Here is a 16,564-nt window from a genome sequence, read left to right as displayed (position 1 = left end):
CTGGGCTCTTAGGGAGAGCAGCTGGGAAGACACAGCATGGGCTCTACCACCCTGGTCACCCTGCCCGCCCTGTGAGTGACCACAGCTGTCCAGCCACTTCCAAGAGTATGTTTATAAAAAAACAGCAACGGAGTACAATGCTGACTCCAGAGTCCTCCACGCCGGCAGGAGCAGCAGGTCCCACTTCCCGGCTCCCTGTGGCCCAGGGTGCGTGAGTCTGGGACTCCCAGCCCTCCAGGCGCCTTCTCTCCCTGAGAGCCTGATGCAGCTTGTGGGCTGGACCCTGGAGCCCGACTGCATCCGAGTGGGTCCCAGGTGGCCACAGCAGAGGGCTCGGGCAGTGAACGTCGGGATTTGGGGTCCGCCCGTCTGCTCCTGGGCTATCCGGGGGCCTTGTGGCTCAGCCCACCTGCCGGCCACAGCCTCAGGCCTCATCCTCATCATCCTAGCTCTGAGGTGCCGTGGGGGTGAGTCCCTGCCCTCGAGCCTAGGGAGGGTCCAGCTGATCCCCCTGCAGCGGACGCCGGGGCCCATGTCTGAGGCCAGTGACAGAAGGGACCTCCTGCTTCCAGGGCTGAATGAGAGCCGGGGGAGCCGGACACAGTGGTATTTGGAAGCCTGGGTGGGGGTCCCCTCTGCCCATCCTCCAGCCATTGGCTTCCCACCTGCCCTCCCCAGGTCCTGCCCTGCCGTGGTCTCGGCTACTGGGCCGGCTGCACGCCAGGCCCCGCAGTGGCCCCGTTCTCCTGGGGGGTCTTGGAGATGTGGAGGAAGGTGGTCCTCATGGCCCGGTGGCAGGTGTCCACGAGTGCAGGGACATCCGCCTCGGTGAGGCCGCTGGTGGGGATGGCTTCCAACACCTGCACTGTGACTGTTCCTGCCGGGGGAGCAACAGACCTCAGCGGCCTGTGGGGAGCTGGGGCCCACCTCAGCCTGCTGCCCCGGCCTCACCTCTCCCCGGCTCCCCATAGCCACTACCTGGGAAGCCCCTGAGGCCAGGCCAGGCTCTTCTCCTGGACTCCCTAGCCGTGGTGGGTTATTTTAATTGCAGTAATGTTGGTGCAGTAAAACCGATAGCTGCCTGGCCTTCATGCCACAGTTTCGACAAGTCTGTGCTCCCGTTACCGCCCCCAGAAAGCCCCCCTTCCCGATCGCCCCTGCCCCACCGCCTGGCCTCTGCACTCCATACAGGCTGTGGGAGAGATGAAGATGGGTTCCCCCACTGCTTTCCAACTTTGACCCCACTGTCCCACCTGGGCACCAGGTACCCATGTTCTGGGAACTGGCTGGGAGAGGCAGAGGCTGTGAGCCTCGCTGCCTGTGCCCCTGGGTTGCCTGGGCTCCATCTACCCCATGCAGGCATCAGCCTGGACGCATGGGCTCAGAGGCCGCCCTTCAGCCCTGGAGGAGGCCGCCTCAAGGCCCCCAAGCTGTGTGCACAGCTGGGGTCCATCCGTGTGAAGCCGGGCATCCAGGCTACCCTCTTGGAGCCTCAGTTTCCTCATCTAAAAAATGGGCCCAGCACCACCCATCTCACAGGGCCACTGGGAAGGGTGACTGCCATGAGATCATGAAGCCCAGAGCCGGGACTCCAGCCTGAGTCACTCATTCACCACATGGTCACCATGTGGCCATGCCACGGGTGCCACCCAGAAATGGGAACGATGAGGGGCCCGGGGCTCCGTGACCATAGGGTGAGGCAGGGCCTACACCCCGGGTGCACACATGTGGGGGTACCTGAGGTGAATAACTTCTTCTTGGTGTTGTAGAAAGAGGAGAAGGAGGAGTACACCACGGGGACGATGGGCACCTGTGGGCAGGGAGACACGAGGCTGAGGCAGCCCTGGGGACAGGCCGGGCACACCCCGGGCTGCATATGGTTGGGGAGCCCTGTCCTGTGGCCCACCTGCCCCTGCCTTCGCTGCTGCCATGGGTCCTTGTGGCTGTCCTGCCCTTGGGACCTGGGATACCTGTCCTGCTCTGGTTGGCCCAGAGTTGCAAAGCTCATCCTGCAAATCTCTACTTATCTCCTCTAGGAAACCCTCCTGAGCTAGCACTTATTTGTCTGGTTCACGCCTGTCCCCGTACTGGATGTGTAGCTAGCCAGTGGGGCAGGGCCCTGTCCGATGTAGGAGGAGGTTATGGCGCTCTTCCCTGCCCACGCCTCCCTCCCAGTCCTCTCGCCATCCCAGGAAGCTAGTGAGGGAGGCAGCTCTAGCTGGGAGAGGAGTGGAGCCTGCTGGTGTTCCTGGAAGCCACCGGGGTCAAATCCAAGGGCACTTGGGGGTGATCATTAACCTGAGGCAGCCAGGGAACCTCCAGGGGGCCGGCAAGTAGGCTGGGGACTGGAGGCAGGGAGGGAGGGGGCCAGCAGGTAGGTGGGGACTGGGAGCAGGGAGGGAGGGGGCCGGCAGGTAGGCTGGGGACTGGGAGCAGTCTCCTGGCTGCCGCCACCCCCAGCCTCCCCCATCACAGCCTCCCATCTCCCTTCTCTCCCAGAGCCGATCCAGCCGTCACTCCGCCCCCAAAGGGAAGTGACATCAGCCCCAGGCTGGGCAGGTGTGTCCTGCACCTGGGCAGGGCTGGGATCAGAGCCCAAGGATGCCCGCCCAGCCCAGTGCCTCCGGGGCTCCCCAGGCCTCACAGCCTTAGCTGGGAGCCTCCGGAAGGAGGGCCCCCTCCCACCCACCTTGCACAGGGTCAGTCACCAGGGGCCACTACAGGCCAGTGTGAGGGAAGGACCTGAGACCCCGGCCCTGAGTGAGACCCCACCCAGGTAGGGTAAAAGCTCCTTCTCCTGACGCAGCTCTCCCCAGCACAGCGGCAGGGGCAGGACAGGTGCCGCGGGGTTGGCTATACCCTGGCCTCTCCCAGACACCCTAGGACGCGCTGCACCCCTGGAGGCTGGGGACCAGGAAGTCCAGAGTCTGCAGCTGCCGCTCACAATGAGCTCCACCCACCCCAAGCTCTGGCCCCACCCGCCGCTACACCAAAAGCCTGGCTTGTCCAGACCCACTGTCCATGCCCTGAAGCCCACCCCAGCCAGGCACGGGCCCAGAATGAGCCTCCTGAGAGCCTGGTGGGCAGAGGCCAGCGGCCTGGCTTCCCACCCCTCTACCTACCCAGCCTCACAGGCCACGTCCTGGGTGCTCACCAAGGGCAGCTGGTCACTCGGGGCTCTGTGTGGGCAAAAGGCCTAAGGGGCTGCCCTCCCTGGCCGGTCAGGGGGTAAGTGTGGGAAGGGGCAAGGAGGCCCTGTCCCCCAACTCAGTGGGAGGAGTCCCTTGCCTGCCAAGGGTCCTCAGCTTGGCTGGGTGGTCACCTCCTGCCTTAAGCCAGCCTGACCCCGCCTCCGCAGCCTGCACCCCCCCGGGAGGGCTGGGCTCGGCCTACCTGTGCCTGGACCGCCAGGTAGAAAGCGCCTTTCTTAAAAGGCAGCAGGTCCCCGTTGTCGTTACGAGTACCCTCGGGGTAGATCCACACTTTGAGCTGCAGGGAGAGAAGAGCCTGGGCTGACCTCACGTCCAGGTCACCCCAGAAAGGCGGCGCTCCCTCCCCTCTGAAGAAGCCCCACTCTGTGAAGCAGCTGGCGTGGGACCCGATCTGAGGAGCAAGGATGATGTGGGGGTCTTTTTTCTGCCAAAACCAAGTCACAGGCTGGTCCCCGCCTGACCCCGCCCGGGCCCCACCCCGACCCCACCCAGCCCCGGCCCTGCACACTCACGTTCTCCCTGACCATGCGCTCGCCCAGGTCGGCCATCACCGTCATGGCAGTGCTAGAGCGCTGCCGGTTGATGAAGAAGACGCCCCCAAGATACATGATGAGGCCCACGGGGCCCAGGAAGAGCAGCTCCCGCTTGGCGATCTGCACGCAGCGCTCCGGAAGGACCTCCATGAGGCCTGGGAGACAGAGAGAGAGAGAGACAGGCAGAGGGGGAGACAGTCGCTGAGCACCCACATACCTGCCTGGGGCCCTGCCTTCTCCCTGGCTACCTGGGCGGGTCGTGTGGCCTCCGAGTCTCTGTGTCCGGCCCTGAGGGAGGGACTGAGGCCAGGCTCGCCCAGGCACAGGCAGTGTCTTGTCCTCTGTGTCTTCGTCCTCGGGACCCCGCCCCAGCCCCGCACAGCCCCAGCTCAGCGGGCCCCACTCAGAACCCAGAAACTGCCCCGGATGCCCGGCCTACCCATCATGTCCAGGATGCTCTGGTGGTTGGAGACGATGACGCAGGGCCGGGCCTCCTGCAGCCTGTGCTGGTCCCGAACCTTGAAGCGGAGCCCGTAGAAGTACTTGAAGCTTCGCACGAACCAGCTGATGATGCTGCAGGGGAGGCCACCGTGAACACGGGCCCCGCAGATCCCACAGCCGAGGCTGGGGCACAAAGGCCTGGGGGTGGGGTGCGGAGGCCGGGGAGGGGCCCTCCTGGCGCAGGGCAGGAGACCAGGAGACACACGGGAGGGAGCCCCTGAAGGGACAGAGTCCCGGGCCCAGCTCACCCATCTGGACGGCTGCCCTGCCTCCATCTCCCCAGCAACAGGGGAAAACCCAGAGCCTCTGGAACTCGGATGCTAGGAGCATGGGCAGACGCCCACTTCCAAATCCACGTCCAGGGGCCTGCCCAGCCCTCAAACACCCCACAGGGGACCCAGCCGGAAAGGAAGCGGCACTGGCTCTCACGTCCACCATGAAGGACCCATGTCAGGGAGAGCAGCCTCTGCACCCCTGCAGAGGAGATGGGGCCCCACACACCCTGGGGAAGGTCACTGGCCCCTCAAGGCAGGGTCACATCAGGAAGAAAGTGTCAGTGCCAGTGGACACCTCTGAAAGGACCTGCGAAAGGCTCTTCCAGAAAACAGCCAAGACCGAGACCCTCTCTCACCCCTACCCTGCAGAATCAGGCCGGGTTCCCTTTCCCCATGAATAGGCGGCGGGGGGCTCGGGGCTTGTCTGAGTTCACACCAGGAGCAGGAACAGAGCCAGGGTCCCGGCCACCTGAGCACCGGCCCCAGCAGCCCCCACTCTGGCAGGGGCCCAGCCCACTGGCGGTTGTCCTTGGAGCACCTGCGAACGTGAGGTCGCCTCATCCAAGCAGCCCATCATGGTTGGGACCAGGGATGTCCAAGGGACACCCGAAGTCTCTGACCGGCTCCAAGCGCCCCAAGCCTGTGCCCTGCTGCGCTGCCAGGAAGCTCTGGGCATACCACAGAGAGGGTACCTGACCATCACAGGGCAGCCAGCAGGGATGGAGCCAGGAGGACGGAGCTCACCCCAAAGCTCCAGCAGGGGTGGATGACCAGGGGCAAGGCTGTGCCAGCGCTGACCGGGGGGCTCCCAGTGCTGCTCCCCTCTCCACGCAGAGTAGTGCCCCCCGCCATTTGATCCCCCAACAGTCCTGAGGGCCCCCCGCTTTGTGCAGATGAGTCTGAGAAACTGCTCCAGGCCACAGAGCAGGGTTTCAAAGCCGAGGCCTCCTCTCAAAGTCACACTGGTGGGGATTTTTGTTGTTTTAATAGGGTCTTGCTCTGTCACCCAGGCTGGAGGGCAGTGTCACAATCTCAGTTCACTCCAGCCTCCACCTCCTGGGCTCCTCCCACCTCAGGCCGCTGACTAGCTTGGGACCACAGACATGTGCCACCACACCTGGCTAGTGTTTGTATTTTTGGTAGAGATGGGGTTTCACCATGTTGGCCAGGCTGGTCTCAAACTCCTAGGCTCAAGCAATCTGCCCATCTCGGCCTCCCAAAGTGCTGGGATTACAGGCCTGAGCCAACTCGCCCTGCTTTAAAAAAAAAATCGGCCGGGCGCGGTGGCTCAAGCCTGTAATCCCAGCACTTTGGGAGGCCGAGACGGGCGGATCACGAGGTCAGGAGATCGAGACCATCCTGGCAAACATGGTGAAACCCCGTCTCTACTAAAAAATACAAAAAACTAGCCGGGTGAGGTGGCGGGCGCCTGTAGTCCCAGCTATTTGGGACACTGAGGCAGGAGAATGGCGTGAACCCGGGAGGTGGAGCTTGCAGTGAGCTGAGATCCGGCCACTGCACTCCAGCCCGGGCGACAGAGCGAGACTCCGTCTCAAAAAAAAAAAAATCGTGGTAAAATACACGTAACATAAAATGTATCTCCTTGGCCTTTTCTGGGTGCACGGTTCACAGGCACTGGGCACATTTGGTGTCCTGCAGCCATCTCCTCCCTCGTCTCCAGAATTGTCCACCTTCCCCGGCTGACATCTGTTCCCATACGACACCAACCCCCCCATCCCCTCCCTGGTCCTGGTGCTCTGCCCTTCCATGTGTGAGCCCAGGCCTGTGGCAGCACCACCTCCGGCGGATGGGGCAACGCTCATGACCCCGGTTGCAGATGGGGAAACTGAGTCAAGGGGGGCCTAATGGTTAATTCTGATGATGAGTCCAGCCGTCTGTCTCTGGACTTGGAAGCCTGGGGCCTCCTCAGATCTGCCCTCCTCAGCCAGCTCCAGAGATGTCTCTCCAGGCCATGCCGGCCACCGCCAACTCCCACCCAGAAGGCGTGCCCGGGCTGGCAGCACCCGCACGCTCAGGGGAACTGCAGGGCTGTTTTGCCTCCATACTCATCTGCACGATCCAGCTTCCCGGACCCCTGTGACGCTCCAAGACGATGAGGAGGCAATAGCTGGCAGTTCACCAAAAGAAAACACGGAACTGTCTGCTGCTAGCAAGACGGTGGCGTCACCAATCAAAGAAATGCAAACAGAAACAAGAGACCGTCCTCATCCTTCCCCCCCAGCACAGATTAAAACGCCTGATAACAGGAGGTGCCAGCCAGGGCGTTGGGAACGGGCCCAGCACCTGGCAGGAGTGGGGAGTCGCACAGACACAGATGCTTCCAGAGGGCAGGTTGGCAGGCCCGGCCAGAGCCCTGAGGAAACCTGGCCCCTCTCCTCTCAGAATCTTCCAGGAATTCGCCCCACGCCCGGAGAAGCCTGGGGTGCTCAAGTGTGCGGTGAATTAGGAAAACCTGAAAATGCTTCAATGTCCGCCGGTAGGGAGAGGGAAAGTAAATTAGGGTCCGTTTCACAGCCAGCTGCGACAGAGGGAAAGAACAGGGCAGGTCCACGCTCACATCCTGTGAAGGACACGCGTAAGATTTCTAGCAGCAGCCAAGACGCACCTGCAATTCCAAAGCTAGCTGCCTGCAGAAGTCTCGGGTCACATCTGAAAGGGACAGTGGTTCCCTCTGGTAGTGACATTGGCCAGTTCCATCTTTTATCTACTTTTTTATTTTTGAGACAGGGTCTCACTCTGTCACCCAGATTGAAGGGCAGTGGTGTGATCTCAGCTCACTGCAACCTCCACCTCCCAGGCTCAAGCAATTCTCATGCCTCAGCCTCCCGAGTAGCTGGGATCACAGGCGTATGCCACCACGCCTGGCTAATTTTTTGTATTTTTAGTAGAGATGGGGGGTCTCACCAAGTTGGCCAGGCTGGTCTTGAACTCCTGACCTCAAGTGATCTGCTCACCTCGGTCTCCCAAAGTGCTGAGATTACAAGCATGAGCCACCACACCCAGCCTTTTTTTTTTTTTTTTGAGACAGAGTCTCGTTCTGTCACCCAGGCTGGAGTGCAGTGGCACCATCTCGGCTCACTGCAACCTCCGCCTCCTGGATTCAAGCAATTCTCCTGCCTCAGCCTCCAAGTAGCTAGGATTACAAGCACACGCCACCATGCCTGGCTAGTTTTTGTATGTTTAGTAGAGACGGGATTTCTCCATGTTGGCCAGGCTGGTCTCAAACTTCTGACCTCAGGTGATTCTCCCGCCTCAGCCTCCCAAAGTGCTGGGATTACCGGCGTGAGCCACCACAGCAGGTCAGCTGGTTTCTTAGTGTTAACAACTGCATCTTGGTGATGGAAGATATTAACAAGGGAGGACTGGTGAGGGCCATATGGAGTCCCCCTGTAATATCTCTGCAACTTCTCTGTAAATCTAAAATTATTAAAAAATGAGATGTCCATTTATTTTTTTTGAGACAGAGTCTTGCTGTCACCTAGGCTGGAGTGCAGTGGCGTGATCTCATCTCACTGCCATTTCCACCTCCCGGGTACAAGCAATTCTCCTGCCTCAGCCTAGCAAGTAGCTGGGACTACAGGTGTCCACCACTATGCCGGGCTAATTTTTGTATTTTTTTTTTTTTTTGAGACGGAGTCTTGCTCTGTAGCCCGGGCTGGAGTGCAGTGGCCGGATCTCAGCTCACTGCAAGCTCCGCCTCCCGGGTTTGCGCCATTCTCCTGCCTCAGCCTCCGGAGTAGCTCGGACTACAGGCGCCCGCCACCTCGCCCGGCTAGTTTTTTGTATTTTTAGTAGAGACGGGGTTTCACCAGGTTAGCTAGGATGGTCTCGATCTCCTGACCTCATGATCCGCCCGTCTCGGCCTCCCAAAGTGCTGGGATTACAGGCTTGAGCCACCGCGCCCGGCCTAATTTTTGTATTTTTGGCAGAGATGGGGTTTCACCACGTTGGCCAGGCTGGTCTCAAACTCCTGACCTTGTGATCCACCCGCCTCGGCCTCCCAAAGTGCTGGGATGACAGGAGTGAGCCAGGTACCCGGCCCTCTTCTGTTTTGATTGTGGTATAACATGCACCACTTAAACATTATCATTTTACCCATTTCTCAGCGCATGGTTCCATGGCACTCAGTGCATCCCCTGCTGTGAGGTCAGCACCACTCTCCAGCTCTAAAACTTATTATTATTATTATTATTTTAAATATTTAAGCTGCTTAGGGGATGGATCGTGCACTGATACTTCTCTCAACTGTGAAAGACACAGGTTACAAGGCCGGGCGCGGTGGCTCACGTCTGTAATCCCAGCACTTTGGGAGGCCGAGGCGGGTGGATCACGAGGTCAGGCGATCAAGACTATCCTGGCTAACATGGTGAAACCCCGTCTCTACTAAAAATACAAAAAACTAGCCGGGTGTGGTGGCGGGCGCCTGTAGTCCCAGCTACTTGGGAGGCTGAGGCGGGAGAATGGCGTGAACCCGGGAGGCGGAGCTTGCAGTGAGCCGAGATCAGGCCACTGCACTCCAGCCTGGGAGACACAGCGAGACTCCGTCTCAAAAAAAAAAAAAAAAAAAAAAGAAAGACACAGGTTACAAATCCCCGCCCAGCAGGCAGCACTGAGCAGACGCTCTGTCCTGCCGCCCACCACCGGCCCCTGGTCCTCAGGCCAGAAAGATGGACGGACGGAGGCTGCCCCAGGCCAGGAGGAGGCTGTGGCTCTCCAGAACTCTGCAGCCCATGGTGTGGCTGGGGGAGAAAAGTATACCCTGGAGGCAGAAGAAAGTCCAAGTTGTCCTCAAGGGGACAAAGGGCCACCTGCACCAGCCACGTGGAGCCACTGCACTTCCTCCCCTAGTGTCCCATACATAGTTCAGAGCTCTCTGAAAGCTGGTGGGAAAGTATAGACTCTCACTTTAAAAGCAGTTCCTGGCTGGGCGAGGTGGCTCACGCCTGTAATCCCAGGACTGTGGAAGGCCGAGGCAGGCGGATCACCTGAGGTCAGGAGTTCGAGACCAGTCTGGCCAACATGGTGAGATTCCGTCTCTATTAAAAAAACAAAAATTAGTCAGGCGTGGTGGCAGGTGCCTGTAATCTCAGCTACTCAGGAGGCTGAGGCGGGAGAATCACCCGAACCAGGGAGGTGGAGGTTGTAGTGAGTCGAGATGGTGCCATTGTACTCCAGCCTGGGTGACAGAGCAAGACTTCATCTCAAAAAAAAAAAAAAAAAAGTGTTTCCTCAGAGAGGAAGGGCCTGAACCTTGTAAGCCCTGCAGAAGCTCCTGCAGCCAAGGACACCCCAGGGGAACCCAGGCAGAGAAAAATCGCCTTCTAAGCACAGAGACCCCCTGTACCTCCTGTGTGCAAAGCCCCGAGACAAGGGTTCTACGTGAGTCACCCCTTCGTTCTGACGGTAACACCCCAGGGTAGGTACGATCATAACCCCCCTCTTCAGATGAGGAAGCCGAGGTTCAAGGTTCAGCAAAGTTAAGTGACTTCCCCAAGGCCACACAGCAGGGAAGCCAGAACAGGCCTGAGCGCCCCCTCGGAAACCTGCTTCTGAGCTGGCAGAGCCGTGCTGGGGCGGCGAGGGCCCCCATTAGGACTCTAGGAGCTGATCCTGAGGCTCCCTCCCTCCCCCAGGCTCTGCAGCCCCCTCAACCCCTCAGCAGGCTGGGAGCCTGCTCCGGCCTCCCCCAGCAGGAAGCTCAGAGTGGCCAGAGCAGCCACTGTCCCCAGGCTTCCCCGACCAGCTTGCCCAGCCCAGGTCCCGTCCTGGGCCAAACACCCTGCCTCACCCAAACTCTCCTCCCACCAACCACAGGGGGACGAGAGGCTGCCCTGTCCTTTCCCCAAAGCCTGGGGCACGTGTCGCTGTGCTGCTCCAGGACACAGCCACATGGACCCCAAGTCCAGGTCCTGGACTCCCTGCCTCCCCAGGGTACCCCAGCAGGGGCAAAGCCAAGGTCGCCGGAAGCCTGCAGCTTGGGGAACCCTGCTGGCCGCTGCCAGGCAGGTGACTTGTGCCAGCTTTGCCCAGCAAGGTAGGAGGCCCAGGAAGCAGCCCAGTGCCCAAAACCAAGCAAGGCTGAGCCCAGACTGGGCCCTTCGGGTGGCATTGGAGCAGCGGGCTCCTGCTGAGGGAAAGCCCAGGTCCTGCCCCAGTCTCTTTCAGGAGCCCTCAGACTGGAGCCTACCGGCCTTGAGCAAAGCGCCATAAGAGACCCCTCTGGGGTCTGTAGGAATCCAGCCTCCTCAGACCTGAGCTCAGCCCCCAGACACCTGGGCTGCTCCCACACCCAGGCTCTGGGCCAGACGGGGATTTGGATCCCATTTCCCTTTATCCCAGCTATGGCCTCGGGCAATGCACTTGACACCCCCCCCCCCCCCCCCCCCCGGCCCATTTGGAAGGGTGTACAGGCTTACACTCTATAAGGCCTGACACCCGGCGCACCCTCGGGCCAGGACAGGACCTCCACCAACAGTGGCTGTGACGAGGATGACACAGGAGGGAAAGAATCCAAAATGGGCAGGCCTGGGTGTGGTGGCTCACGCCTATGACCCCAGCACTTTGGGAGGCTGAGGCAGGTGGATCACTTGAGCCCAGGGGTTTGAGACCAACCTGGGCAACAGAGCGAGACCTTGTCTCAAAAAAAAAAAAAAAATCCAAAGTAAATCAAAGCGAAAGGCCCCTCAATGTGCCTAAGTCCCCGGTCCCACCAGCAGCGGGTTCAGGCAGCTGAGAGGCGGGTCTAGGTCAGGGCCCAGGCCATTGGCCAGGCTGTCCTCGTGGAAGGCCACTGGCTGACCCTTGCCCTGGTCCTGGGCTGGGACACTCCCAGGAGACCCAGCAGCCCTCTGAGCCAGGACTTGCCCATCCTCAGCTATGTGAGCTCATTCAGGGCAGCCTCCCCCCAACCCCCGGGACTCGATGGGGCCACACAGAGCCATCAAGGATGCTCCGGGGACGGGGCCCCAGTGAGGAATCTGGTGTTTTCTGACAAGTGTCATCCGAGCTGCAGCACAAGGCAGGACGGGTCCATAGGGGTGGGGGGTCCAGCCCACACAAACACCTGGATGTGGGCGGTCCCCAATGACTCCTCAAAGGGGATGTGTGGGAGTGCAGGTATGGCGGGCTGGAAGGAGGTGGGGCCAGAGAAGCCCTCCCATCCCTCAATCAGGACAGCGCCAATTTCTGGGCCTGCAGAGAGACACCTGGAGAGCTCTGGAGAACCAAGGTCACAGTCTCCCTTGGGACTAAGACCCCAGTGCTGCGGTGACACAGGGCTCCCCGATGGCACTGTCCCCACCGGACATCTGTCAGGGGACCCAGGACTGTGCACTGGCCAGCAAATCTGGACCAAACCTTGCCCGACATCCCAAGTCCCCTGTGCGTTCTTCCCACACTGGGCGTGTGGCGTGGGCACCTGCTCCACAGGACAGGAGCCGCCGTGCAGCCAGGAGCTATCACGACCACTAGGTCCTGGCCTCCGGATACCAGCAGAGCATGGGGTTCAATTCGGGGAGCATCCTTAAGAGGAAGGGCACCCCTTTTCTCTCTAGGACGCTGAAAATGGTAGGAACATAGGTCAAAGGAGCCGGAAACTAACTGCTGTTTCCCTAGGCTGCCCATCTGGTCTGCTTTTCTGCATGAAAAAGTAAACTTCTCTGTGGGTTAAGCTGCCGTCTTCAGGGTTTTCTGATCCTGTAGCTGGACCCAGCTGTAGGACACAGAGGGGCTCTGGGCTTTGCTTTCCTCTGTCGAATGGATGTACCAGGGCATCGGCCCCTGGTGAGGAAACCTGCCCTGCAGCGCCACCCTAACTGTGCACACAGGGAAGGGCTCGGGGGCACCCCCTGCCTGGGAGGGGTCCATGGTCTCGGCCCCAAGCCCGGTGGGAGCAAAGGCTGCCTCAGTGGTTCTAGTCCCATCACCGACCCTCACATGCTCAGACCTACAGTGTGGACAGCGGGGGGCTCTTGGGTGCCGCCTAGAACCACGTGGGGAGGGGCTGGGCCTCAGCCAGGGCAGCCATTGCTCAGGGGCAAGACGGAGAACCCCTCCCAGAGCTCAGGACTGCCACAGGGCTGCCCCGACGGCGCCAAGCGCTGGGCTGGGAACGGGGGGAAAGGGAAAAGCAGGTACTCTGGAGTCACTGTCAGTGGGTTCGAACACCAGTTCCACCCCGTCCTGGCTTGGGCACCCTGCCCCAGTTTCAAGTTGCTTATCTCAGCCTCAGTGTCCTTATTTGTAACACGGAGCACATGCGAATCCGTGTTCCCGAGGCTGGAGACACCGGTGGCGCACAGCAGCAACAGAGGCCAAGTATCCCCTCCCTCCCTTCCAGCCCCCCCGGGTCCCTTCCCTGGCGTGACAAAGCGCCTCCTGTTCATCTGCCTTTCTCGCCCCTCCCGACGGCCCCCACGGAGTGAATGCATGTTCACAACAGCCCCACTCTTAGCCATTGCTGGGAGTCTTGGGAGCCCGTGCAGAGGTGTGGGGAAGGCAGCCATGGAGCCCCAGGCCTCTCCTCCAGACTGCCCCGCCCTCCGGCCCTCCCTTCTCTTCAGGGACCAAAGCCGGAACAAAGCACCTGCTGTTAGCAGCCAGTGTCCCAGAAGCCACTAGTCCGCAGGCCTGAGCCTGGGTGCTGCCCTGGAGAGGTACGGGTGGCAGGAGGGTCCCATCCAAGCACCATGAGAGGCCCCAGGTCCCGACGACACCCGGATTAGTCAGAATCTCCAGGCTGAGATGGGGACAGGGCCGAGTGGGCGAGTGGGGCAGCAGGGCCAGTGCCAGCCAGCGCAGCCAGCCAGGTCCATAGAAAGGGCAGCAGGTGAACTGCGACTTGGCCCCTGGGAAACATCCATGAAGTTCAGGCAGAGGCCCCTGCAGAGCAAGCCAGGCTCTCACACGAGGAGGCTGCCGATGAAGAGGCCCATGGCCTGGGGCCTAGCTCAGTAGTGAGGTCTGCTCCAGGGTCTCCTAAGTCAGGTGCACTGTCACTTCTGCTAAAAGAACAGGACTCTGTCCCCTGTCTGTCCGCACCCCAGGACACACCCGGCCCAGGATGCCCTGCTGGCGTCAGAACCACACATGCCATTTCCTCGGGGTGGGGGGCACCCCCCCAAGGAACCCATAGACTGGCCCCTCCTCAGCTGGGAAAGCTACACCCTCGCTCCTACTCTGAATCACCCCAGGGGCTGAGGGGGGCCCTGCCCACAGGGGATCCCAGGGCCAGAACCACAGGTGAGGCCTTCAGATATTCCAGCACAGGTGCCCAGAGCCCAGCCCCCAGGAACTCCCTGTTGCTGGAAACTGCCCTTCCTCCCTGAAGGGCGCTCCACTGGGGAAGTCGGCGCCAGTCACCACCTGGGCCAGCCCTGGAGGGTGCGCTCCCCGGGACCCCAGCCTGGGCTACCCGGCCCACATCAGCACCGGTCACACACATGTCCGGCTGAGCAGCTACCAGGCCCTTCTCGGACTCTCCATGCTCACCATCAGCCCCAGGGTCTTTCTTCATATTCCTGGAGCTTCTGGGGCTCCGTGGGAAGCCATGGTGAATGTAGGCCTGTTCCAGAAGCCTCAGCACCCTCCCAGGACTGGCAAGGACAGCGAGTGTGGGGAGCTGGCAAACCCTCACCCACTGCCCCTGGAGCCACGGGGAAGGGGGCCTCTGGGGCCGCAATGCCCCCACCTCAGGCCATTGCAAAAGCCACTGGCTGGGCAGTCCAAACAGGGCAGAGAGAAATGTAGCAACAGCCTCGGGATGGCTAACAGGGAGAGGGGGCAGGCAAAAGCCTTCTCCAGCAGCCACCCCGCCCAGGAGCAGCCAGCCCCCGCCATCCTTGGCAGCCCAGTCTGAACTCTGGCCCCCAACCCCAGCCTGGCAAAAGCAAACTCCCACCTTCTGGAAGGTGTCCAGGGGAACATTTCAGCCCCGCCAAACCCTAGTCCTAACTCTTCCTTCGCTTCGCGTGGAAGCTGGACCCCCAGAGCTGGAGGCCAGCGTCGCGCTCCCCAGCACGGAAGCAGGTCCCCTCCGGGTCCCCCACCTCCCTGCGAAGAAGAAGGGGAGAGAGGGGAACCCGCCTCACAGGTGCGCCCATCACCAGGCCGACGGGCAGGAGGGCGTCGGAGGGAGGATGAGGGGCGCCCCACGCCGCCGTGCGCCCCAGTGAATGGCCCTGGGGCAAGTCCCCGCAGCCCCGGCCTCGGTTTCCCCGCTCAGGAAGCAGGGCTGGGCCTCTCCCAGCGCGGCCCGGCCCCCTTGCTCTCCGAAAGCCGCTCCGCCCCCGGAACCCCACACCGGACTACAGGGACGCGGCGGAGGCCGAAACCGGTGTAGACGCCCGGGGCCAGGGCGGCGGGGGGGGGGGGGGGTGCTGGGCACTGTGACGCCGGCTCCGGGACCCCCTCCCTCCGGGACCCCCTCCCGTGCCCGCCGCCGGCCCAGGCGCGCTCTCCCCGGAGCCTCGGAGCGGAGCGGGGCGGGCCGGGCGGGGCAGGAAGGAGGGAAACCCAGAAGAAAGTTAGGGAAGCGGAAGCGGCGCGGCGGTTCCCCGGCCCCTCCCGGCGGCCCCCGGCCTTGCCTCATGTTCTCCACCGTCCGGCCGCCGTGGCGCAGCAGGCAGACGAGCGAGGCCACGGCGGACATCGCGAAGCACAGCGCGCAGTACAGGGCGACCTTGGCGTAGAACTCGGCCGCGCGGCTCAGCTGCACCAGCAGCAACAACAACAGCAGCGCCGCGGCCAGACACGGCCACAGCTCCATGGCCCGGCCCGGCCCGGCGCCCGACGGCGCGGCCCCGCTCACTCCGGCTCCCGCTCCCGCTCCTCCCCGGCGCGCTCAGGCCCCTTATTGCGAGGGCGGCGCGGCGGGGCGGGGCGCGGGGTGGGGCGAGGAGCGCGCGGCAGGGAAGGGCTAGGTGAGGCGCCCCGCCCTGACACTGTCCCCAACCACGCCCCGACACGGCCCTCTCACCAGGCCCCGCCCAGACACGGCCCCCCAGCCCCGCCCGACATTGTCCCCAACCCCGCCCAGACACGGCCCCCCCGTTCCCGCCCTGGGTCACCCGGCCCGTCCCTCCACGGTCTCTCCCCGCAGCCCACTGCCAGGTCACCGAGGCTCTGACGCTCTGCTCCCACCCTCCCGGTCCCACGGGACCCCCCCATCCTGGCTTCCCGGACGCTCGGTCTGTGGCGCTGACCCCCACGGTCTGGGCCTCCTACCCCGCCCGGTGCCCCCTCGCCCCGCTGCCGGGGCAGCCACAGGCTCCTGCGCCCAGAACCACAGCTCCCCAAGGGCGTAAAGGCAGCGGGGACGCGACCGCTCGTGCCAGGCCGGTGGCCACGCAAAGGGCCGCTCGAACCGCCCCCGAGTGACCAGTGGCCACCTGGCCGAAGGCCTGGCTCTTAGGGTGCCCTCGGGCCCCTGTAGGGAGACTCTTGGAGGCGGGCAGGCAAACTGGGGCGTTTCTGCGCGGGGCTGGGATGCCCCACACTGGGTACCAGAAGTAGCCTTGTTACCAGGGACGCTCCCGGGGCAGGCAAGGTGGGTGTCAGGTGGCAGCGTTCACATCCGCTTGGCAGCACGGCCAGCGTGGCGGGGCAAGGTGCGGCTGGGACAAGGGCGGCAGTCACCTGGCCCAGCCCCCACCTGGCGTCCCACCTCAGGGAGCAGATGGAGATTGAAAAGCAGTTTCCTGGCCGGGCGCGGTGGCTCACGCCTGTAATTCCAGCACTTTGGGAGGCCGAGGAGGGCGGATCACAAGGTCAGGAGATCGAGACTATCCTGGCTAACACAGTGAAACCCCGTCTCTACTAAAGCTACAAAAAATTAGCCGGGCGTGGTGGCGGGCACCTGTAGTCCCAGCTACTCTGGAGGCTGAGCCAGGAAAATGGCGGGAACCCGGGAGGCGGAGCTTGCAGTGAACCAAGACTGCATCACTGCACTCCAGCCTGGGAGACAGAGTGAGACCCGGTCTCAAAAAAGAAATAAATTAAAATAAATTTAAAAGGCCGGGCGCGG

At 62.2% G+C, this 16,564-nt stretch overlaps 1 protein-coding gene across 2 annotated transcripts; it reads right to left on the bottom strand.

The window, feature by feature from the left end:
• Positions 1 to 92: 92 nt before the first annotated feature.
• Positions 93 to 15,419, bottom strand: AGPAT2 (1-acylglycerol-3-phosphate O-acyltransferase 2). 2 transcript variants are annotated; one of them, XM_025359818.1, is made up of 6 exons: positions 15,126 to 15,419; positions 4,185 to 4,318; positions 3,725 to 3,900; positions 3,394 to 3,489; positions 1,738 to 1,810; positions 93 to 877 (listed from the first exon to the last, which is right to left on the bottom strand). In XM_025359818.1, exons 1-6 carry the CDS (start codon positions 15,305 to 15,307, stop codon positions 702 to 704), a joined length of 837 nt encoding a protein of 278 aa, XP_025215603.1. In that variant the 5' UTR covers positions 15,308 to 15,419; the 3' UTR covers positions 93 to 701. The 2 variants fall into 2 exon arrangements, with proteins under 2 accessions (XP_025215603.1, XP_025215604.1); XM_025359819.1 differs by lacking the exon at positions 3,394 to 3,489 and having other exon boundaries at positions 15,126 to 15,415.
• Positions 15,420 to 16,564: the final 1,145 nt, after the last annotated feature.

Source organism: Theropithecus gelada, chromosome 15, assembly GCF_003255815.1.
Source record: "Theropithecus gelada isolate Dixy chromosome 15, Tgel_1.0, whole genome shotgun sequence".
Lineage (NCBI taxonomy): Eukaryota > Metazoa > Chordata > Mammalia > Primates > Cercopithecidae > Theropithecus > Theropithecus gelada.
The sequence above is the reverse complement of the archived record's forward strand: the minus strand, read 5'-3'. Positions and strand labels throughout refer to the sequence as shown.

Coding starts and splice junctions, on each gene's coding strand:
- AGPAT2 (XM_025359818.1), bottom strand. CDS start 15,307: ATGGAGCTGTGGCCGTGTCTGGCCGCGGCGCTGCTGTTGTTGTTGCTG. Junction 3,901..4,184: donor GAGCATCCTGGACATGATGG/GTAGGCCGGGCA, acceptor TCTGTCTCCCAG/GCCTCATGGAGGTCCTTCCG. Junction 3,490..3,724: donor AGCGCATGGTCAGGGAGAAC/GTGAGTGTGCAG, acceptor CTCTCCCTGCAG/CTCAAAGTGTGGATCTACCC.